Source organism: Cryptotermes secundus, unplaced genomic scaffold (genome assembly GCF_002891405.2).
Source record: "Cryptotermes secundus unplaced genomic scaffold, Csec_1.0 scaffold1283, whole genome shotgun sequence".
Lineage (NCBI taxonomy): Eukaryota > Metazoa > Arthropoda > Insecta > Blattodea > Kalotermitidae > Cryptotermes > Cryptotermes secundus.
In genome coordinates this window covers 214,433-238,317 of record NW_019718288.1, presented here as the reverse complement: position 1 = coordinate 238,317, position 23,885 = coordinate 214,433, and the positions used below count along the sequence as shown (strand labels likewise).

Genomic DNA, 23,885 nt, shown 5'->3' with positions numbered 1-23,885 from the left:
CCCCCACCCCCCCACCCCCCACCCCCCCCCCCTTCCACTCTCTTGGTCATGCAATTATAGAACATAGGAAGCAGCGCTTCAAATCACTCCAAATATTACACAGGAATAAAGTCTTCAAATCACACACATAGTCTTCACACGATGAACTTTCCATGGCTATCTTCCACAAAAAAGTCTGTCACTGTCACTTCAACACTCATAAAACTTTGAAATCACCTTTTCAGGTCTTCTTCCACTACAAACCTCCCATGGCTGTCTCGCACTGAGAACTCACTCTGAGTACTGACTTCTTAGTCAAAGTCAAAGTCAAAGTCATGTTGCAACTGATGGCCAGTCAGTCAGTAAGGCTTGGTGTTGAGCACCCTCCTGGGGCTTGTGACCAGATATTTATTATTGTTTGACAGTTACGGTCTTGTTTTTTGTGGGTGCCCTCTGTGATGAGAGGACAAGTCTGTCTTTTGTATATGCTGCTGGTCATTACCACTGCAGTCTTTCTTGGGTCCGAGTCCCTTGGTAGTCGAGACCATATATTACTGTCTTAAATATGAGACTTCCCTTTTCATCACCTCCTACAACTCGCAGGGTCACGGTGGAGGTATTCAACCCTGCCGCCGCACGGGTGTGACTTCTGAGGAATTCTAGTCTCTCCTATAAACCCTCACACAGACACACAGAAAACACAGCTTGCTCTATTATTATGTAATTGTTGCATCTACAAAGGTGTTGCATAGCAACGCGTGGATTAGCTGCTGCTGAGATATGTTTACTGCAATGCTGCCTAGCAACGAGTGTGGTGCGGCTGGGCACAGCACAACACAAGGAAAACACTGCTTTCCTTGTTGTTGCATCATTGCCATGTTTACAGATTTCTGTGGCTCAACGGTTCTTGCATGGCATAAATACGCCACAATATTCTGACAGAGCACAACTTTTTGGAAACCAGATCTGTTTCTCTCCCTAGGCGAAAGGGTGGGGAGGCACGTACTCAGCTGAGCTTGTTAGAAAAATTAGTCGAGTGAATGAGATTAGCTCTTTCTGAAGCACAGCTGTACTTTATGAAGTTTGCATGTTGCTGTTTTTAACTTAGACAAAATAACTATAACAAAATCTTATATTTTCCAGCAGAATCTTTTATTGAATGATCTTGTGCTGTTTGCACTTTATTCTAATGGCTGGGATGTTGATTTTGGTGAAGGTTATAACTTAAAAATTAATGAATTTGAGCTAACTACAGTGGTATGACGTACATAATGAGATTCATTAAAACCAGAAGACAGTAGAACATACAAATTTTGTAGTTTTCAGAAAAAGATGGAAGAAGAATTTTCTACTAGTCATTCAACATTGGGTCGATATTTCCTGGACTGGTTCCAGAAGTTTGAGAACAACATTGATGGTTCTGATTCCTGGTTTGAAACATCAGGCCGTGGTCTGACAGAATACTGGGAGTGTGAGGGAAACCTTTTGTTGGCATGGAAATCCGGAGGATATCAGAAAGTCCTAGATCTTTTGATGGTAAGACCTCATTTGTATAGTGTTTTTTCTAATGTTTATCTTTATGATCTTGTGACTGTACTTTGCCTCATCATATCTGGCAAGGGTGACTGAATGAACTTGTGAGAATTGGGAGTACTCACTGGGCAGGTTGCATTCTCCCCAAGGAGGAGATGGTGAAGAAAGTCCATCATGAACCATCATGTCAGTTTTGTCATGGCTGAGTAGGAGATATGGAAAATTCAGCTCTGGACACGGTAAATCATAGTCTGTAGACTTTAGCAGAAGGTGCTTACTTCCAGAACAGCGTTTCTCAGCCTTTCTTACATTATGTGACATCGCATCACACCAAGTTGTACAGGGTATTGTAATTTAATTTTTAAATACGCTTAGTGCGGTGTGGAGTCCAACTGGGTCCACTCGGCATGGCGGCCACTGATTGGCCTATTGTAACCTGCCCTGAGTGATTATGATGGAGAACTAGGTGGAATGAAGATTGGCAAGGGAAACTGAAATATTCAGAGAAAACCAGCCCCAGCACCACTTTGTCCACCACAAATCCCACTTGACCAGACCCAGGATCGAACCCAGGCTGCCACGGTAGGAAGCCAGCAACTAACTGCTTGAGCACTGGGTATTGTAAGTTTGTGTACATTTGTTCTTTGTTTGTAGCCAGAGTAGTGTAGTCAGTATAGTGGCTGGCTATGGGCTGGACGACCCAGAGGTTGGAGTTTGAGTCCCGGTGGGGGTAAGAATTTTCACTTGTCTACATAGTCCAGACCGGCTCTGGAGTCCACCTAACTTCCTATCCAATGGGTGCCAGGGGCTCTTTCCTGGGTGGTAAAGCGGCTGGAGCATGAAGCTGAACACACCTCCAACTAATACTGAGGTCAAGAAAATATGATCTGTACATCCACTCCCCCATACGCCTTCATGGCTTAGTGCTTAGTTAAGGACTGGGACAACTTTACCTTTTTTATGTGCATGCATACATAAAATAGCTTCATATTGAGATCTGAAATAGTCACACTACTATGCTGAAGACAGAGGCACTATCATTCTTTGAAGTCATGATAGCCACCCAGCAGACTGCATGACATCCTAATCCAGAAGTCCACAGTAAGTGTATTCATATTATTCTCCATATGTCAAATTATTCTTTGTGCTTCATATTACATTCCATTGATGTAATTTCTTGTAATACACATTACAGTTTACAGAATCCTATACTGAATTAACAACATATTAGAAAGGAATAATTAAGTGACAAGCAGCAACTGACAAAATATTAAAATTAAAAACAGCTACTCTGAAAACACACAGTATGTAAGAGCTGTAAAGGAATATGGAAAACACTGATGCAGCAACAGTGTAATGAAGAATAAAATAAACAGAAATTCTAAACACTGAAGTATGATGATAAAACATTTTTTATTTTCTATTAGAATATCCTTGTGAAGTATGAAATTGTACTGATATTATGTGTGTGCATGCTGTTTGCTTTGTAAAACCCTATTTGTTAATTTTTATTTTAATTAATCATTGAAACATCCCAGAAGTCTCCATTAGTTCAGAAATGAGAAGTCTCATATTTTAGATTTATGTTTATACAGGGTCCGGCAGGGAGCTGTGATGTGTTTTTGATGAGTGTAAAAATGGGGGTAGGGGGACTAGGCCATGTGCAATAGTTGGCAGTTACTCGCTATCAGACGCCATTTCAGTAGCCATGGAACTGTGGACAATTGAACATCGCGCCTTTGTTTTTGAGACGTTTTATTCAGACAGGTAGTTTGGCGCATTTTCACTTGTCAGGAAGTGTCAATAAACAACATTTCCGGTATTGGTTCGCAAACAATCCCCAAGAACTCCATCATTGCGAGTGAGGCACTGCGTTGTGTGGAATTGCCTGATTCGGTGTAATTGGGCCTTACTTTTTCATGAAAGGCGGACTCACTGTAACAGTAAACTCACAGCGTTATGTGACAATGTTGCACGAGTTCTTACTGCCTGAATTGTGAAGGCATTGAATCGACCTCACTACAGTTTAGTTTCAACAAGATGGGGCTACTTGCCATACCTTAAGAGAATCAATGACCTTATTGACAGAACATTTTCCTGGGCACCTCATTTCAAAGTGTGGGGATGTGGAGTGGCCCCCTTGATCCCCAGAACTTTTGGTGTGCGATTCATTTTTATGGGGCTGCCTGAAAGCTAAGGTTTACATCGACAAACCATGCACTCTTGAGGCCCTTTCAGATGCCTTCACCCCAGAAATTCGAGCGATTCCACTTGCTAAGCTTCAAAGAACTATGGACAACTTTTCCGCTCATCTGCACCAGTGCTTGGACAATAACGGCCGCCATTTGCATGATGTTATTTTCCAAAAATGAATTTAAATTTTCTTATTTTTAGTTAAAGAATCTTAAATGGCATTATACATCTACTCTTTAAAAACGATAAAATTTGCTATTCGTCAAAAAAATAACTGTGTACTAGTTTTCTGAAAACCATCACACCTCCCTGCCGGACCCTCTACCATGCCAGTACATGCATAGTGCATTTTGTATAGAGCTGTATAACAAATTGATACACAACAAATTATTCTTCATCAGACTTATATTTACTTATTAGTCAGAAAGCATTCAAATTTAGTTCCAAAGTGGGATCCTATAAGCAATTTCAAGCAAAATGTGAACAGAAATACAGTATAATTTAAATTAAACCATTGATAAATACATTGACATATATTTTTTATTATTAATATTTTCAGCATAAATATCCAGACAAAAAAATGGAAGTACCTGTTGATTGTCATATAAAATACGAAAAGGAAGTGACATATATCATATGGAAGAATTTGCCAGGAGATAAGGTTACTGTGGAGTGTTCTGATGGATCATCATATACAGCAGATCATGTTATAGTTACTGTAAGTCTTGGTGTGTTGAAGGAGAAAGCATGGTCCATGTTTTATCCAGCATTGCCACCACGAAAATTAAATGCAATAAAGGTGAGTTGATTAACCATCTCAGTTCACAATTGTTAGTGAATCCAACAAAGCTGATTGAACACAGACTCTTATGAAGGTTCGCATTGATGCATCACAATGATCTGGCATGTTTTACGCAGGTGACTTCTGGCTATCCATTTTTTATCTAATCGTGCACAGATCGGGCATAGTGGTGTTTTCTATGTGTACATGTGTGTATAGGGAGTGTTATGGGTTCTCACTACAATTCGTTCATATTGTAGGACTGTTAAAGGGCTGAAATGGGGATGCATAATAGATCATTGATGGTTGTGGTACAAGGGCCGGTGAAGGCCTACCCCTATTCATTAGTTTGTCAATTTGTTCATTCAATCATTCATTCAACCGAACCATTTAAAATATTATATTTAAGCATCCTGTTGCACTCCATACGATAAACGATATAATGATACAAATTCCGTCCCAAGTGCAAACAATATATTATGTGTCCTTGATCATGCTCCTCTACACTACATGTTTCGGCCTCAGACGGCCATCATCAGGTGTATAACACTCACGTTGCTGTCACACTGCACCCAGCCCAAAATTTAACATTTAAAACACTTTCCTTGACGTTCCTGTAGTAGCACTATAAAATCTTTAGTTCTAATTTTAAAATCTTTTAAAATTTAGAGAAAAATAACAAGGAAAGTGTTTTAAATGTTAAATTTTGGGCTGGGTGCAGTGTGACAGCAACGTGAGTGTTATACACCTGATGATGGCCGTCTGAGGCCGAAACATGTAGTGTAGAGGAGCAAGATCAAGGACACATAATATATTGTTTGCACTTGGGACGGAATTTGTATCATTATATCATTTATCGAACCATTTAAAGTTTGGGTTTACAGCAAAAAGGATGCAGAAAAGAGAAAACTTAATTTTTCTTATTTGTGGCATCGAAATTGGCAGTGTATCTTATAAAAAATGGTAAAAAACTACTAATACTCCTCTTTGCAAAAGCCATGTACATGAAACTTCTTGAAGTTAGTGAGGTCTGTGATAGCTAACTCACACACACGCACACACTCTCACTCACTCACTCACTCGCTCACTTCAGCCAAGTCCTTGAGAGGCCAACAGTTGCTCGACCACTGACTGACTTTCTGCTAAATTTCTGCTGGCCCTTTCAAGGACAGTGATTCTCTATTCCAAGTCTGTGGGACTCATGACTATATTTTTCTGTGAGACAGCTCTAGGAGCCTTTGGAGTCACTAGTCACAGGACCCAACCACTCAATGAATTCCAAGCATTTTATCTAATCCAGAGGTTCGTTACTTGTTCACAAAAGCCTACCACTGGTCTCTACTTTGAGCCAGATGAATCCAGTCTATGCCCCCTCATCCTATATCTCCAAGATCCATTTTAATGTTAGCTTCTCATCTACACCTGACCCTAGTGGTCTCTTTCATTCAGGACTTCCTACAAAAGCCCTGTATGCACTCCTCTTCCATGTGTGCTGCATGTCCATCTCAACCACCTTGACTTGATCATTCTAATTATATTTGGTGAGGGGTACAATTTATAGACTTCTCAGTATGCAGTTCTCTCAAGCCTTATATTATTTCATCTGGCTTCAGTCCAGATATCCTCCCAAGTACCCTGCTCTATAACATCCACAGTCTGTGTTCTTTCCTTAACGTCACAGACCAAGTTTCACACCTATACAATATTACAGGAAAAATGATATTTTTGTATATTTTAATGTTTTTGTTTTTAGACAACAGATGAGGAGATCAAAGGTTTTGAAGTGAATGGTAGCAAGTGTTACCTGAAATTAATCTTCTCTTAATTTCCTCATGAATAAAATTTTTATTTATAACTGTAGTTCTGAGATCAATGATAAATATATATAATTAACTACATGTATATAATGGCAGAATTCTGCCTGTCTTGTTTGTCCCATCTCATTTTTCTTAGGCTAATCCTAAGATTATCAACTGACAAATCCAAATTGTAAACCTTTCGTTATCCATCCAAGAATAGTAGCATGTCCACATGTAAGTATGCTTTATTCAGCAATCTCCAGGTGTAATTGTTCCAAGATATTATCATGTTATCACTGTCATTACAGGGTTTGGCTATTGGATGTGTGAACAAGATATACCTGAAGTTTCCATATCGATGGTGGCCAGAACCATATTCTGGTTTTAGCTTCCTGTGGACTGATGAGGATAAACAAACTTTCAAACCATCAGGGAGCACGGGTAGGGTGTGTATTACTTTTGCATATGTGTTAATTTTGAAAACAGATTTTAAATGTATCAGAAGTTCATCAAAAATATTTTTGTTTTTTATGAATAAGTTGTGTGTTATGGCTGCTCCCATACTTTCTTCTTTCAGTAGCTGACCACTCTATAATGCAAACTCTTGTGACCGGAAAGCAAACTGAGACCAGTTGTTTGCGTACTCCTCGCCGTTAAACGGATTTTATCCCAGCATCTGTTATATCATGTTTGTTTAGTTTGTATTCCCTTTCAGAATCTAATGCAGGTTATGATACAGGGTCATGGTGATGAACATGAAGGACATGACATTGAAGGATGGAATTTGAACAGTGTCAGTAGTGCCAGATCCATTAATTATTACTGTTCATATCATAGCATAGCATATTATTATAAGACTTACAAAGTTGAAGACTAAAAATGAAATTCTCTCTTACTACCATCTAATATATCCTTTTTCTGGTCCAGAAAATCTGTTTGCTCAGAACCCTATTACTGAGATCTCTGTGTGTGTGTGTGTGTGTGTGTGTGTGTGTGTGGGGGGGGGCACTCACATATGTGTGTGGCCAGTCATGTGTATATATGCTGATATGACTGTAGGAGTGCATATGCACATGTTTGTGCATACAATTATGCATGTATGCACACATGATTTTATTATGTTGACATTAACTGATGAATAATTGTAACTTGACATGTGTGATATTTGACATGTACTAGTAACCTGAGTTCTGTTGTTTTGTGTCAAAAATTTGAAGAACCGAATTCTTTGACCTCCTAAACTGCGCTCCTCCAATGGTAAGTGCTGTTAATAGTGGAGTTTATCTGTTGGCATGCTCTAAACCAACTGATTCTTCTAATTGCTCATTGTTGACATATTTTGTTTCAATGGTGATAGGGTGTTGGTGGAAAGCATTGGCTACAAGACATATTGGGGTTTTATTCTGTGGACAACCAGCCTCTTGTGTTATGTGGCTGGATAGTAGGACCTCCATCACGCTGCATGGAACATTTATCTGATGAACAAGTGATACAGGGGTGCTTTGAACTTCTGCAGAAGTTTGCTGGAAAATGTTTTAATGTGACTATACCTAGGCCTGAATGTATGGTGAGGTAAGAATTTTTGTGTTCATGGTTGCCCAATTATTCATTCCTTTTTTTTCTCAAATCTTATGTATATAACTGACGTGTTGAAGCATTAAAGACATTTTAACTCAGAAACTTGAATTAAGAAAGAAAAAAAGGATGAGATGGGCAAGGCATAGAGAATGGGGCAAAAGAAAAAGAAAAAGTTGTCGTTGTGCTTAATTAAGCATCATGTCATGACAGTTAATATGGAGATATAACTGTGCATTCTTAACCTGGGTGAAAAATGCATGCAAAATTTTAGTTGGAAAGCTTTAAAAGAAGAAACCACTTGAGACACCTTTGCATAAGTGGGAGCATGATATTAAGATGGGCCTTGAGGAAAGTGTATGTAAGGTGTGAATTGGATTCATCTGGCTCAGAATAGGATGCAGTTGTAAGCTTTTGTGAACATAATACTTAACCCAATTGGTTCCATGAAAGGAAGGGAATTTCTTGACAGCTAGGGCAACTGTTAACTTCTCAAGAAGGTCGCATCCATTGTGATAATAGGTAATTAACTTTAGTGCCCTCATTTTTTATGATATATCTGATCATTTTAGTTTCCATAGCCCTTTCACAGTTGTAACTATATGTTGGTGTTAATGCAGTGTCTCTCAAGTATATACTCAGCATACTACAACATTTATTTTAATGCTGACTCTATGGATAGTATTGTCATGTAATAGCGGCTAGATACAGTTTAGATCAGTAATTGGATTTATTGGACTCTTAAAACTCATAACTGGAAATACCCATAACATTTACATTAATTTAGGCACTTTACAATTCCCTGCAGCATGCACTAAGTCTTCGGTCTGCTGTGTCTTCACCAATCATCGCTTGGTAATGGTTCCCAACACCGTAGATCCCTCAGTTTCGATGTTCATGTTCTCACCTGCTACCAGTAGTCTCATAGCTCCTCATGGTTGCAACTTCTGGCCATATTCTAGTTGCATCTGACCACCACTGTTACGACTTGGAATCACAAGCTAGCGCCCACTTCCAACCCAGAGCTCATTCGTCTCGTCTGTCTTGAAGCCCCAATAAGCTCTCCATATATAGCCTCAGCATGGTCCAACAGAGTACATCACCTCCAGCAGTCCCTCTTTTGTTTTGTGTGTATCTCTTTCAGTGGTTATGAGATTTGGTTACTGTGGGAGTGTGTTTACAGAGCCCTTGCCTATCTACAGCCATGTCTTCTGGTTCTGGTATCCAGGCTTCTAGCAGACATGTCACAATATTGTATAGAGATTTTTTCATATGTCAGAAGAAAACTATCTTTGTGTTGTTGCCTTTTATTTTTTATGTGTTTTTAAATTGCCTTTGCAAACAGACGAATATTGGCAATAGGTCAGTTTGTGTCTACTTTGATGTAATGCAGACAGTTGTTTGCCATTATAATACTGAAAACAGAAATGGTCACCACATGCAAAAGTTCTGAAAAATCGTTTTAAATGCATGTTTTTAAACGTTTGGTCATGTGTCCAGTATTTTTGTTCTTATAGAAAAAATATTTTTCTTGTATTTCAGAAACATATGTGACAAATGATTAACTGAAGTGATGATACATCTTTTCTGCTTGAACTAATCAGTTGTAACACTGTGCTGCTATTATATTTGTATCAGGTCACGCTGGTCATCAAATCCTCACTTCCGTGGCTCGTACAGTTTTCGCAGCATGACATCAGACAGGCTAGGAGCATTTGCATCACATCTGGCTGAGCCTTTGACCAATGATGATAAGAAGCCAGTATGTATATAGTATCTGCTGTTATGTGTTTGAAAACTACATTAGAATATTTGAGATATTTCTCATAGAACCATCTTTTTTTTTTCTTGGCACTACAGCCCCAGTGAGCCTAGGCCTACCTCCATGAACTTCTCCATTCACTTCGGTTTTTATAGATGTTACACGTTTGGTAGGACTCCTTGGGCAGGTGATCAGCTCATTGCAAGGCCTCTACCTGTACACAAAGACAGAAAAACGCACACACAAACTAAACATTCATGACCTGAGTGGGATTCGAACCCACGATCCCAGTTTCCAAGCAAGCGAAGACAGTACATGCCTTAGACTGCTTGGCTACCATGACCAGCCATAGAACCATCTGGCAACAAGTAATTTTAGGAAGAAGGGGTACGAAATTTCCTACAATACATAATCACTAGAAAGCTGTTTGACAGGATGATACACATGAAAACTGGGATTTAGAATGTTAAACAGTTTTAAGCACTCAGAAACTGTTGTAGTTTGAGAATTCTTACGAAGTCAATTCCCATTGTTTTCTGAATGTAAATATTTTAAAACATGCAAAAATGCATCACTCAATATCCTTTATAGGAGAAAGCAAATATTTTGTTGTTCATCTCTTAACTGTTAAAATAATGTTGTCAGTTTGGTCATGACACATCTAGACAGTGAAGGCCAGGAAATAATACAGGGCAGCAAAGGTACTGGGTCTGTGTTATGAATAGTAAAATCTTGAAGACAACAGTTTGTTTGCTTTAAAAAACAGGAATCACCAGTTTGGAATATGTGGAAGTCAGGTATTGTACCAGTTCACAAGAAAGATGATAAAACTGACTGTAGTAATTATTGGGGACATCACTGCTATCAACTTCATACAAAATTATTGGGGATCATCAGTGTGGGTTTTGACGTACTAGATCAACTACAGATCAGATCTATTGCATTTGTCAGATATTGGAGAAAAAATTGGAGTACGATGAGACCGTACGTCAGCTATTTGTAGACTTCAAGAAAGCCTATGATTCAGTTAGGAGGGAAGTATTGTACAGTATTCTGACAGAGTTTGGGATACCCATGAAACTAGTTAGGTTGATTAAAACGTGTTTAAACGAAACATATAGTAAAGTCTGTGTAGGTAAACATTTGTCTGATAAATTTCCTATCCAGAATGGTCTAAAACAAGGAGATGCTTTATCACCACTCCTTTTCAACTTTGCTTTAGAATATGCCATTAAGGAAGTCCAAGGAAACCAGGTGGGACTGAAATTAAACAGGACACATCAGCTGTTGGCCTATGCCAATGATGTGAATCTACTGGGTGATAATGTAGATACCGTAAAGAAAAACACACAAACTTTAATTGACGTAAGTAAAGAGGTTGGTCTAGAAGTAAACACAGAGAAAACTAAGTATATGTTGTTGTCTCATCACCAAAACGCAGGCCAAAATAATGACACAAAGATAGGAAACATGTTTTGAAAATGTGGCACAGTTCACATATTTGGGAACAATGATAACAGATCGAAACCTGATTCAAGAGGAAATTAAGAGGAGATTGAACTCGGGTAATGCTTGCTACCATTCAATCCAGAACCATTTGTCTTCTCATCTTCTGTCGAAAGACATAAAAATAAGAATATACAAAACTATAATTTTGCATGTGGTTCTGTATGTGTGTGAAATTTGGTCTCTGACATTAAGGGAGGAACATAGACTGAGGGTGTTTGAGAACAGGGTGTTGAGGAGAATATTTGGACCGAAGAGAGATGAACTGACAGGAGGTTGGAGAAAACTGCATAATGAGGAGCTTCATAACTTGTACTATTCTCCAAGTGTAATTAGAATGATCAATTCAAGGAGGATGAGGTGGGCAGAGCATGTAGCACAAATGGGGGAGACGAGGAATGCGTATAGGATATTGGTGGGAAAGCAAGAAGGAAAGAGATCACTGGGAAGACCAAGGGGTAGGTGGGTGGACAATATTAAAATGGATCTTAGAGAGATAGGATGGGATGGTATGGATTTGATAGATCTGGCTCAGGATAGGGACCAGTGGAAGGCTCTTGTGAAGGCGGTACTGAACCTTCAGGTTCCATAAAATGCTGGGATTTTCTTGAGTAGCTGCAGAATTGGCAGCTCCTCCAGAAGGGCTCAGCTCCGTGAGTGAGTATGTAAGTAAGATGGAAATGTGTTCACTGTGCTATTGCCTGTCACTGGCCAAATCTATTCATTAAACTATTCCTGCTTTCAGCTCCTATGTCATGGTATTCTGTGTTGTTGTTCATTAGGTGTTGCTGTTTGCTGGTGAAGCAACACATGACCACTTTTATTCAACAGTGCATGGTGCTGTGGAGTCTGGTTGGCGGGAAGCAGACAGGATCTTCACATATTATAAGTGAGTAGTTGTGTTGTTTTTATGGGAAGTTCTGATTACTCTAGTGTTGCATACTCTGCAGTTTTATGTGAATGGGATTTGGTTATCCTTTGTGAGGGTGGCAAGATGTCCTGGCATTAAAGGACCATCCTAAGTTTTGTTGACATGATACCATTTCTTGCAGTTTCAAATTTTAAAGTTCTTTTCATTATGAGTTTAAGGGAAGAGATAATTTGTTGAGGAACATTATAGATAATGTTGTGCACTTAATAATATTCATTCATTCATCAGTAATCTGTCAAGACGACAGGTGCACAGTCTCTTCCAAAACAGTTCCTCCACTTCATGCGATCTAGAGCTTCCTCCTTCAAATGAAAATATCCTCTTCTGTCCCCAAGGTCATCCAGCATCTTCTTACGTCTTCTGATCACTTCTATCTGCCCCTCTATCTTTCCTTCAATAACTTCTTTTAGAAGGCAGTTGCTGCGTAAGATATGACCAATTCAATTAGCCTTCCGTTTTCTTATTTCATGTAGGATATTCCTCTGCTCACTGACTCTAAATAACACTGCTTCATTCTCACATAATCGGTCCAACTGATCTTCTCCATCCTTCTCCAACACCACATTTCAAAGCTTTCCAGGTGTTTCTGATCTACTGCCCTAAGTGTCCAAGTTTCAGCCCCATACAAAGCCATGCTCGAAACGTAGCATTTCACTAGTTTCTTTCTCAAATTTAAGTCCAATATGCTGGTAAAAAGATTCTTATGGTATTAAATTAGATTATCAAATGGAAGTTGTATGGGCACTGATAGATCAGAAATAACAGGTTTGGTTACTGTATCAGCTGCAAAATATATTTAGAATCAAACGATATCAGAAAATAACTAGATGACTATATATGATGAAGGGGAAAGGATTGGAGAGGAGGGATAAATGGATTTTAACTTTTACTGTACAGAAATAGGGTCTTTAAATTACAGAGTTAGTTAGTTAGTTAGTTAGTTATTGGAGAGGGTGGGTTTCCCCATGCGCTGAGACCAGTATTGGTCCATTGTGCTTCACTCTATGATATTCTATCAGTCTCTATACCCTACCAATATTGGTGCGTGCCATCAGTCCCGACCGAGCCAGCGAGTTTGGCCTCTACTGGCTTGGCGGTATCTATAATGCTTCCCCCATCTATCAGAGGCGTTAGAGACTACTGTTGGGCGGGAAATGTCCTTGAATTTAGCTCAGTGACCTCCTTTGGAGATATGAGGTTCTTTTACGTGCCGTAAAGCTACGACACGGGACCCACGGCTTAAAGTCCCTCCTGGAGGACTTGTTCTCTGAATTTTTCCGCCCTTAAAAATTTGATGACCTCCGCCGGGTTTCAACCCGCGTACCACAAGTCATGAGGTGGGAATGTTACCTCTAGACTACGGAGGCCGCTAAATTACAGAGTTGGTCAACAGGTTTCTTTTTCTCTGTTTGAAGTAACGGTATTAGTGCTGAAAAAATTATGTACTTGTGAAACCATTCCTGCTAAAATATTGTAGTAAAAATAATTTGATGAAATGCCATAGGGTGTTCTGTAGTGCTATTTTTTACTACCGTAATACTATCACGTGACAATACTATTCCTATTGCTGGAATAACACAAAATACTCTGTACAGCATGTAAATACAGATGTACAACTCTTTCACATGTGGAAATACTTCCCTTCTCACATTGTGTTGGACGCTTCAAGCTCTGGGATTGTAAAATTGTCTGTTTCTTCTCGGACCAAAAATGCGGTCCTGCAGCAGACTAGTGATTGATGTTTCAAGCTTCAAGTGGCACATCAGTTCATTTACGGGTTTGGTCTTGGGGGGGTGGGATTGAGGATGAGGCTCCAGTGTGCTATTTTCCAACAGATTTTGGACCAAAGTCAGAGTCAGAATTTCCTATTACCTATTTTTTCTACCAAATGATGATAGAATGATGTAGCTATTCAATACAATTGGATCCTTACTTTTTTTGTAATGAGACTTTCATTACTGTACGTGCAACTATCATCGTTTGCTGTGTTTTGCCTTTCCTTGCCCAATTATATACTCATAAGTACAGCCAGTCTTGTCACAGTTCATAAAGCTTCATGTTCCTTAGGAACAGATTGCTTGATGATACCTTCTTTTCAAGAGCCCTGTAATTTTGTACTCAGCTAAATATTGAGATTGACTTAAAATTTAACATGAGAATCATTCAGCTTATCAAAGAAATATCTAATTCTACAAAGTGTTCAGTAGTTCTTGGCAATCTTATCTGGTATATTCTTGTTGTTACAAAATGTAGATATCTCCTGTATAGTCACTTTGTGAAGTTGTGGTCATATCTCCTCATTGTGAAATATGTTTAAATATTGATCATAGACATGTGACTAAAACTTCAGTCTTTCAGATTAGCTGTGACACCCCTAGGGTTGGTATTTATGTGTAACTGACAGCAGGAATCCATAGTGGAAGTTTTTATATAGCCTTGGGCATAATTTTAGCAAGCCAGTTGCTGTAGGATGGGTTATTAATTAAGCATTCCATTAATGCATCCTTCAGTCAACTGGGCGATATGTACCATAGCATTAATGTAATATATGATACATAAAAGGTAAAGATATTCTTTCACAGGCTGCCTCATTCTATGTACACCCTCTGCCAGGAATGGCAGCCCCAGGGTGGCATTTGAAGAGGGTTCCTTCTGAATATAGAACAAATGCATTATTGTTTGAGCTAATCTGCCCACTTTGCTCCTTGAGACACATAAAAAATTACAAATAGATAAGTGTTTGTGCCCAAATGATGATGAACTTATAAAGTTATGTCTCGTAAACCATGCAGCAGACTGTAACAAATTTTCTATAGATTTAGGGACCTTCTCCAAAGATTAGGATACATGTGGATACCAAAAGAAAAGACTGCAGATATTTATTTTTTGTCAGTGGTTTTTTGCAGAAATTTCACCATCTTTCAAAAAGTGTATTTGAATAGCTACAATTTGTTGGGGAGTACTGCTTAGCAGAATGCAATGCATGAGGAAGTTTATTGGTCTCTCACTGCTTGATAATAAAGGGCTCGGTATATAAACCATTGATAATTGAGGAGCTTTTTCAAGGAAATAGAAGCTCCGGTCTAGAAAACTGAAATTAACGGCCGTGGGGATTCATTGTGCTGATCACGTGACACCCTCTATCCCCTAAAGTTTGCATTAACTTCACCGACAAGTGGCGGTCGCTCAGTCGGTATCGTTCGCTTGGGGACTAAAACCACAGAGTTTTTTTGACACCCTCTATCCCCTAAAGTTTGCATTAACTTCACCGACAAGTGGCGGTCGCTCAGTTGGTATCGTTCGCTTGGGGACTAAAACCACAGAGTTTTTTTGTTTTGTTTTGTGTATAAACCATAAAGTTTACTTTCCTATCTCATAGATATAAAATCTTACACATGTTACTATGAGTATTATTATTAATTTACTCGTATTTTATTTTTTATAATGTGGAACATTTATTTTATTATTTTGAAGAACTTTTTTATTTTATTACTATTAAGAACCTATTGCTTAAGTGCAGATTCTATCTACATTAAATTTGTATTGAGTGATGGTACTATTAAATATTCTTTTTATGTTTTTTGTGTGTTTTTATGGCCTCAGTTCAGGAACTTAACTGTCACACTGTGTATATCAGTTTCTCAACTGCAGATTGATGTATGCTATGTCTGGTTTTGGTGTGCTACTTTTTATTCAGTGGATTTTTTGTTCAGTTTGATTTAAAGTATGTCTCATTCACCGTTTGTCTTTATGACTTGCAGTGGTTAGTGTTTGTTTCGTTTGTGATGTTAAGGAACCCATCTGATGATGATGAATTTTATTTAGGGATTCAAAATCTTCTCTGTGATATGGGTGTGGTGTGTAATGTTAGTCCAGAGAACGTCGTCATCTCAAAATCTGCAAGGATGAACATTCATTAATATTTTAATCACATCTAAGATAAACAATGCATGGACTATAAAGGATCATAGTTCTTCAATCAGCTGATCCTCAAAACCAATGCTGTGTGAAGATTTCATCTTCTACAGTATACTCCAAGGCAAATCTATGATTCGTATGTGACAGACATGTTCTGTTGTGGTGTGGAAGATTTTGTAATATTCTAGATGGACGAGTTGTGCCCTTCGAATCAGCCATATTTAATCATACTGCACTAGAACATAGTAAAATTTGATATCTCCCACTGTGCTCAATGAAATAAAACTGTGTATCACAGATGTTTTGATTAGCTAGTCTGTGCTGTTCTGCAAAGGGTTAAGGGAAACTGAAATTGTTCCGAAAAATTATGTTCAAACCTTGATGCATGGTTTCATTATATTCTTTGTTTAAATAATCATGGGTATTATGGTCCTTAATTTTCTATTTTACTTACTTGCGATTGGGGGGGGGAATGTTTCTTTAAGGTTTATTCCATATGATTAGAAGAGAGTAATGATTGTCAAGGGTGTATTAAAAATAATCTGCTTTTAAAATCTTTTTTCATCACAAGATTTTCAGTAAAGTCATATTGATATCTAAAGATATTTTATGGTGAGAATTCTGTTTTCAATACAAATTAATTTTTATAACTTTGGACATTTAGCAAGGATAAGTGCAGTGCACACAGATCTCAGAAATTCGTTTTTGAAATGTATGAAGATACAGCAAAGCTTTGTAAGCATGGGAGGAAAAAGTAAAAATTGGACTGCATTGCCATTTAAAAAGAAAGAATGCAGCTACACAAGTGAGTGTGACAGGTCTTCCTAAGTAGGTGGGGTAAGGTTATGACTAATATGTTCTCCTGTCATGCTTCATCTGACAGTGTAAATACCAGGACAATAAATACTGGATGTAAAACACCACAGGTCTGTCATTAGCCTTTATTAAAGAAAAGTGAACATTTGTCCCACTGTATGTGCATTTGAATGGCCAAGTGGAACAGACCATACAAGTGATAGAACCCAGCACTTGTATTTTGAAGATGCTCAGTTTAAATCTCAGTAAGGACATTGGCTCTCCTGATTGAGGCTTTTTATAGTCTTCCTCAGTCCCTCCAGACAGATGCCATGGTAGTATCTCAGTTAGATGATGACTGCTTCCTTCCAAATCCTTTCCAATTCATTATTCTCTGATCATCCAACCGTTTAATGATCTGTAATCTGAGATACTGAAAATAGCAATAGAACCTGTTCTGTTGGGGAACTGAAGGGTTGACTGTGTATCTTATGAGTTTTCTAGATTGTTACATTTTCATTGAAAAAATCAATCCCATTTGAGGTATTACTTAAGGTATAAAAAGCTTTACCACGTTGTGAAACTATACATGTCATATTTCTGTTGCTGTCACTAACAGATTTTCTTTAATATAGTGAGAACATTAATTTTCCCTTATTTTAATATGTAAGAGTATAGTTACCATGAAATCATGTTTGCTGAGATTTTTTAACTTAAGAATTTAATTCTGAAAGGTTGTTGAATAATATTGCAGTCCTTTTTTTCTTTCTTCTTAATAAACCTGTTTTCTCCACTTTGCATTCATCTGTTAGCTTACATGGTATATACTTCTCATACCTGTAGTTAGGATTGAAGATGCAAGTAGAAAATGATTTTTTTATGTGGTTAAGTGTAAATGAGTGCTTATGGTTATTAATGCTGCAAAATCATTCCGAATGTTTCTTATATGGAATAAGTGTGAGGCAAGCATGTGTAACATATTATCTAGACATTATAAGGTATATGAGTTATCTTTGTAATGTATCCAGTAAAACTGTTTATTGTCACATTATATATGTGCAGTGTGGTCATGCAATGGAGATTTTTTGTTGTGTGACTCTTGCAGTTTCTAATTTTTATATATTTTAGAAACTAGTTCAGATGAATGCTTAAGTTAGTAACAAAAGTAATAACATGCCATTCCTTTGCTCTTAATAGCTGTTTAATAAATTAAACAGATGGTGCCATTATTTGTGATCTTAGGATAAAGTTACATGCACATATACATGCAGTATATGCATTTTGTGAATGATTTATCATATATTTTCCTGTGGTTGAAATGTTCCCTAGCATGGTACAGATCATTTCTAATTGAAATACGTGGCAAGTCCATGTAGAACCAAAGGGTAATTTAAATTTTACAATTAAGGGCGTAAATCAATAAGGTTGTGATCTTGAATAACTATGTGCAAAGTATAAAATGAGAATCATTTTGAAGCAGTTTACTTCTAATTCAGGATTATGGCATTCCCTGTTGACAGACATTTCCATATATTAACAATGCATTGTTTATGATGAGAATAATATATTTTAAATGTTGTTGGTAAATAAAGTTCTATTCATGTTGATCCTATGGTTATGATGAAGTTGGAGTTTTTTAAATGCCTTGCCTCTGTTCATATCCTCATGCAATTTTATCTTCTGGCTAACTGTTGAGGTTCATGTTAGTTTAATTGATTTAGAAGGTCATGGATATGTTCCATGGTGTACTAAACTCCCAGCTTTAAAATAACAGCAGTAGATAGTAAATATGACTATGAGAAAATTTCTTAAGAAGTAAATGTTTCAAATAGCACCTTCAAAGGCTAAAAACTTTATAACTATGCCTTTATTCATTATGCCATATTTATAACAGTTATATTGAGATATATTTACAGTTAGTACGTTACATAAAGTTTGTGCTGTATAAAACAAAATGCATGTGTAGATAGAAAGAGGCATAGTGTGTTTCTCTGTTTATTTTCATTTATTGTAGGTCATTGTAATATATTGAGACCGAAATGCGATTCTTCTTTAAAAGCAATGAGTGGTTCAGAGCGTGAAGTCAGATTTTATTCACAGTAGTTTGTAGTGCAGATATTGGTTCATAGACATCATTTACTTTACATGTTTTTGGCCCCCAACCACTTCCCATTTTTTTTATTTCTTTCGTATGTTTGTAAATATACTTTAGTATTATTTCACTTTGAGAGTGCATGGGGAAATATAAAGTAACTCTTGCTCACAAACAAAATTAAGGTAATAATTAGTGGGACTAAGAATATGAATTTATAAAGGTTACTTTCCTGTAGTAAAGTTTTCACAAAATTTCTGACCTAAGTTATCTTGGGATAGTAAGAGAAGTAGTGAATTTATGTAATCACTCTTATGGTAGAACACTATCACCATCTGAAATGTGATGACCATATGTATAATTTCTTTTGTTACTTAGGAATGCCCACACTTTAGCATGGTAAACGTTATTGTTTATAATTAATCAATATTTTATTGTTATCTATTGTTTTATTGTGTTAGAAAATATTTTATGGCATTTAATACTTTCAAGTAATTATGTAATATTATATTTTCATTGTGTTCAGTGAGATGATGATTTTGGCAACCAAATAATAATTGTGTTGAACATGAAAGTGGACCATAGTGATGGTTTTATGTCAAACATGTGTTGAAAAATCAATATGTACCCATATTTAGGTTCCTCAAAGCATGTACAATGATTTATGAAGGTTTAAGGTAGCTAGACTGCACAAAAGCCAAACACAGTAGCCACATGGTCTAAGGCATGTATACCATTGTCACCCACTTGAAGACTGGGGTCATGGGTTCAAATCCCACTTGAGGCATGGATGTCTGTGTTTGTTTATTCTGTGTGTAGGTAGCAGCCTTGCAATGGGCTGATCCTCCATCCAAAGAGTCCTACCGACTCTGTATAAGATTAAGAAACTGAAAAAGCGGCCAAGATCCAAAGGGCTATAGAGCCACAGAGAGAGAAAGAGAGACTGCACAAAGCCAAAAATATTTTGTCAGCTGGCTCCAGTGTTCCATGTGAGCCATGTCTGATAGTGAGAGAATGTGCTCATATAAGAGGTGACTGATGTTGCTGGTGATGAGTGTATTAAAATATAAATGTACATGAGAGAGAAGGTCCAGCTTACTTTCAAATATTGATACCGTTTATAATAATCTGTTTATTAAACAACTTTTTGATTCTTGCTGTTCTGTGTTTGTCATACTGGAATGTCTTGTTTTCCATCCTCATTTTGCTTATATCATTGTAGTAATCCATATTTATGGAAAGAAGAAGTAGGTGATATTTTGCATAAAGTGCATGATATTTGCTTCATGATTGATGCATGGGGCTATTCTTTGTATTCAAGAGGTTCTTACACATGAATCCAGTGGCTTGTTATTGTGACTGTGAATCTAATTGATTTCTTCAGTCACATTAGGGAAGTACTGGGACATTGTTGTGAAATATGTAATGACATTTTAATTAATTTCTTTACTGTCTCTTACCTCATTATCATTCTACAGGGTTAATGACTTGGAAGTGGCCCCAAATTAACAGTTATAAATCATGCAGTAATTTACTGATGGAAATAAAACTTAATGAGTAAATACCTTGATAGATGTGGAGATAATTTGGTTACAGAAGATGTTTAAATTGATTGCCTTCTGCCTGGAAATGTATGCCTGTGTCTGTAGGCAGAAGGCAACCCATTTAAACGTCTTCTGCATCTCTGTTATCACCACACATGTCAAGGTACATACCTGCCAAGTTTCGTTTCCATCAGTATATTATTGTGTGGTTTACAGTTGTTAATTTTGGGCCTACACAGAGACAATCATACTGTATCATCACTCTGATTCAAAGCATGATTGTTGAAAATATAATCATAAATGTATTGTGGATATGAAGTAGGGGAATCACAACCCTTGAGGAAGAGTTTATTCCTGTAAATAACATTTATGTGATATGCAGCCGTTTACAATAATTTGTTAAACACAGTTACAAAAATTTTGTGAAAGAAAGTTATCCCCGGATGTTCGTATCTGGAGTTAAGAATTTCAAATTTACAGTATTTTGCAAAGATGTCAAAACTTAAACCTTGATTTAGAAAATGTCCAGGCACTAAGTTGACATATATCAGTTCAGGTTATATACTAATTTTGGCCATGAGTTTCATAAGCACAATTGCTTATGTAAGATTTGAGGCTTTCACGGCGGTGATTATGAAGAAAGTAGTCTTCTGGGATTTGGCACCGTGTGTATGTGGTGTTAACCGACGTTTCAGAGGAACGTATCGCCTCCGTCTTCAGGGTAGAAGGAAAAATATAAGAAATCTGCAAGCGAAGAGACCGTGAGAACCAGTAAAAGCAGACTGGTGTTGGAAATATACACAGCTATGTGAGAGCAAAGAAGGAAGGGAGGAAGGGCAAGTATACAAGTGAAATCAGTAGTGTGGGAGGGGGAGGGGAAGGAGCTGGGACAAGCAGGGTTTTTTGTGTTGGGGGAGAGAAAGGCAAGGTTAAAGGCTGGGCACTAACCCTTATGCTGGAGGGGGGGTTGTTATGTTAGTCGATCATGGCCTGTGTAGCCTTCTGGATCTGGCGTCATATNGTTAAAAAAAGTTTTTGAACTTCACTGGTGTAGTGCTTGTTCTTGTCCTTCGTAGATCTCATCATTTCATGTTAGAGATTCGTATCCTTGCAATAAGACTTTTTTCATAATATTGTGGCGTGCACGCCTATGGTCGGAATATTTGGAATGAGAACGTATCCACTTCTATGCAACGGCTAGCAATTCCTAGATAGCGAAGCCTGGGAAATCGTTGTCCCGGAAATGAAATTCTACCAATGGTGTTTCCGCCGTTGCAAGTGAATTGTTTGAGGCAGACACATATTCCCGCTTTCATCGCGTAGCAGCGGACGAAATTAACCTTCGACAAGCTGAAGAACGCAGTCTTCTGGGATTTGGCACCGTGTATATGTGGTGTTAACCGATGTGTCGGAGGAACGTAAAAGCAGACACCAGACTGGTGCTTTTACCGGTTCTCACGGTATCTTCGCTTGCGGATTTCTTATATTTTTCCTTCTACCCTGAAGCTGGAGGCGATACATTCTTCCGAAACTNCTTATATTTTTCCTTCTACCCTGAAGCTGGAGGCGATACATTCCTCTGAAACGTTGGTCAACAGCACATATACACGGTGCCAAATCCCATAAGACTGCTTTCTTCACAATTGCTTATGTTTTCTTCACAGAGCAATTGTAAACGTTTTGAGCTTGAAGTCAGTCCACTTAATTTATGACTGTGGCCATGAAGTGACCATTAATTATAATGGAATGCTTCTGAAGGGAGTACATGTACTGAAAGCTACATTTCATTTAAACCTGTGTTGTTGACTTACATTTTGGTCATTTTGTCTTTAGACTTTTTTCAATTAAATAAATTTTCTCAAAAACAGATACTTTATTCTAAATATTTATTTGAACCCATAAACCATTCCCACCCTAATACACACTTCTATTAAAATCAGCAGCTGTGGTTATATAGCATTATTTAAGGGTTGTCCAGTAAGTATTGTCAGTTCTTGGTAGTGTTAATAGTGATGTAATTGTTCAATTTTTCATCACAGTTTTCCTTATTGAAAAATTAAAGACATCTTTCATTTCAGAAGCATTAAGAAGAGTGTTTAATGACACATGAACACAATACATATTGTAATGTGTTTCATTACTGAATACGCCGTAGAGATTGTTAATTGGTTTATTGAACAATCTACAAGTATGGGCTACAATTAATTATAACAATGTTACGGGTTTCCACACTTTACAAACCCTACAACAAAATCTCTTAACACTATCTTCAAGAGTCTTCGCGTACTAATAACGCGGGAGCTATACAAGTCTCCCTGAATTACACACTCCAGATATAACTGGTTATCACGAACTATCACTGATTCTCGCACACGCGTCTGTAGCTCGTAACTTGCGAACTGAGAACTCCTTGATAACACACTGACTCTCGCTTGCTGCTCAACCGGCTTTTATTCCGTTCGCTGTTGCTAGTGTGACGTGGCATATAGCCTAGCAACGCTGTTACCCCTTGGTGACATCATCGCTGTTGACTCGCTTTGCATAGCTTCAAGGTTGCGGGGACTCGGCTAACTTCGGCTCCGCTCGTGACGTCACCGCGGGGAGAGTGGGGGGTGATGACTCGCCTATTACACGAGCGCTACATTACCGCTACGTGCCGCTGGGGAGGTAGGGGTCAACATGTCACAATATTAAGTATGGTGCATATAGGTACATGAAAGTATTTCTGAGGAAACTTTAACCATGCCAAAGAGCTTTATCATTTTTAAGATCCAAGTGTAAAGACTGGTGGTTCATAAGGCTTAGGTTAGTGATGAAAACACAGGGATAAAGTCTTCATGTAGTAGAGTTTCTTCTTGAAATAACTGTATTTCTAACAGTCACTCCTTGTTCATTTAATATCCCTAGCTGATTTAATTCAATTTAAATTAAATTTGTTTAAAAATTATGCCAACTTTGTACCATGAAGAACCACAATTTCGTTTTTGACTACAGTTTTTTGTTCTTATAAATCATGATTAGGTGAATTTACAGTTAATGCATAAGTGTTATTGACCGTAAGCACTGTCACTGTTAATATATCAAGGCTTTAAAATTGTGGGGAAGAACATGTTTGACAGTTGGTTGCAGAGGTAAGGGTTATCATAAAAGAGGTAAAGCTATCCCTGTAACAGGCCGTGGAAGTCCATAGGGGTCTGAGACATCAAGGCTCCCACGTTTTCTAGACAGTCTGCCCATAAATAGTGGTGAGGTTGTCGGCCTTATATGCTGCCCACCCTTTACCCCGAGGAAGATTTATTATACTCATTTCTGTTAGTGACTAAGTTGATCCCGGGGCCATAGTGCAGCTGAAGCTTTAGGTCAATTGAAAAATCCAATGACCTCATTGGCAATCAAACCCACAATCTTCTGGCTTGTAGCATAGTGCCTTAACCAACTTCTGAAAAATGTGGATTTAGGTTCAGTATTGCATTTTGA

The 23,885-nt window shown here is 37.8% G+C and overlaps 1 protein-coding gene across 5 annotated transcripts in view; it reads left to right on the top strand.

The window, feature by feature from the left end:
- The window catches only part of LOC111875696 (spermine oxidase), a 44,960-nt gene that overhangs the window by 4,748 nt on the left and 16,327 nt on the right, over positions 1-23,885 (top strand). For all 5 annotated transcript variants that reach the window (XM_033750238.1, XM_023872165.2, XM_023872154.2 and 2 more), the window contains exons 4-9: positions 1,299-1,515; positions 4,265-4,504; positions 6,594-6,731; positions 7,643-7,857; positions 9,499-9,622; positions 11,911-12,017. In XM_033750238.1, the coding sequence (XP_033606129.1) occupies positions 1,299-1,515; positions 4,265-4,504; positions 6,594-6,731; positions 7,643-7,857; positions 9,499-9,622; positions 11,911-12,017 (1,041 nt within the window). The remainder of the gene's footprint in view (positions 1-1,298; positions 1,516-4,264; positions 4,505-6,593; positions 6,732-7,642; positions 7,858-9,498; positions 9,623-11,910; positions 12,018-23,885) is intronic.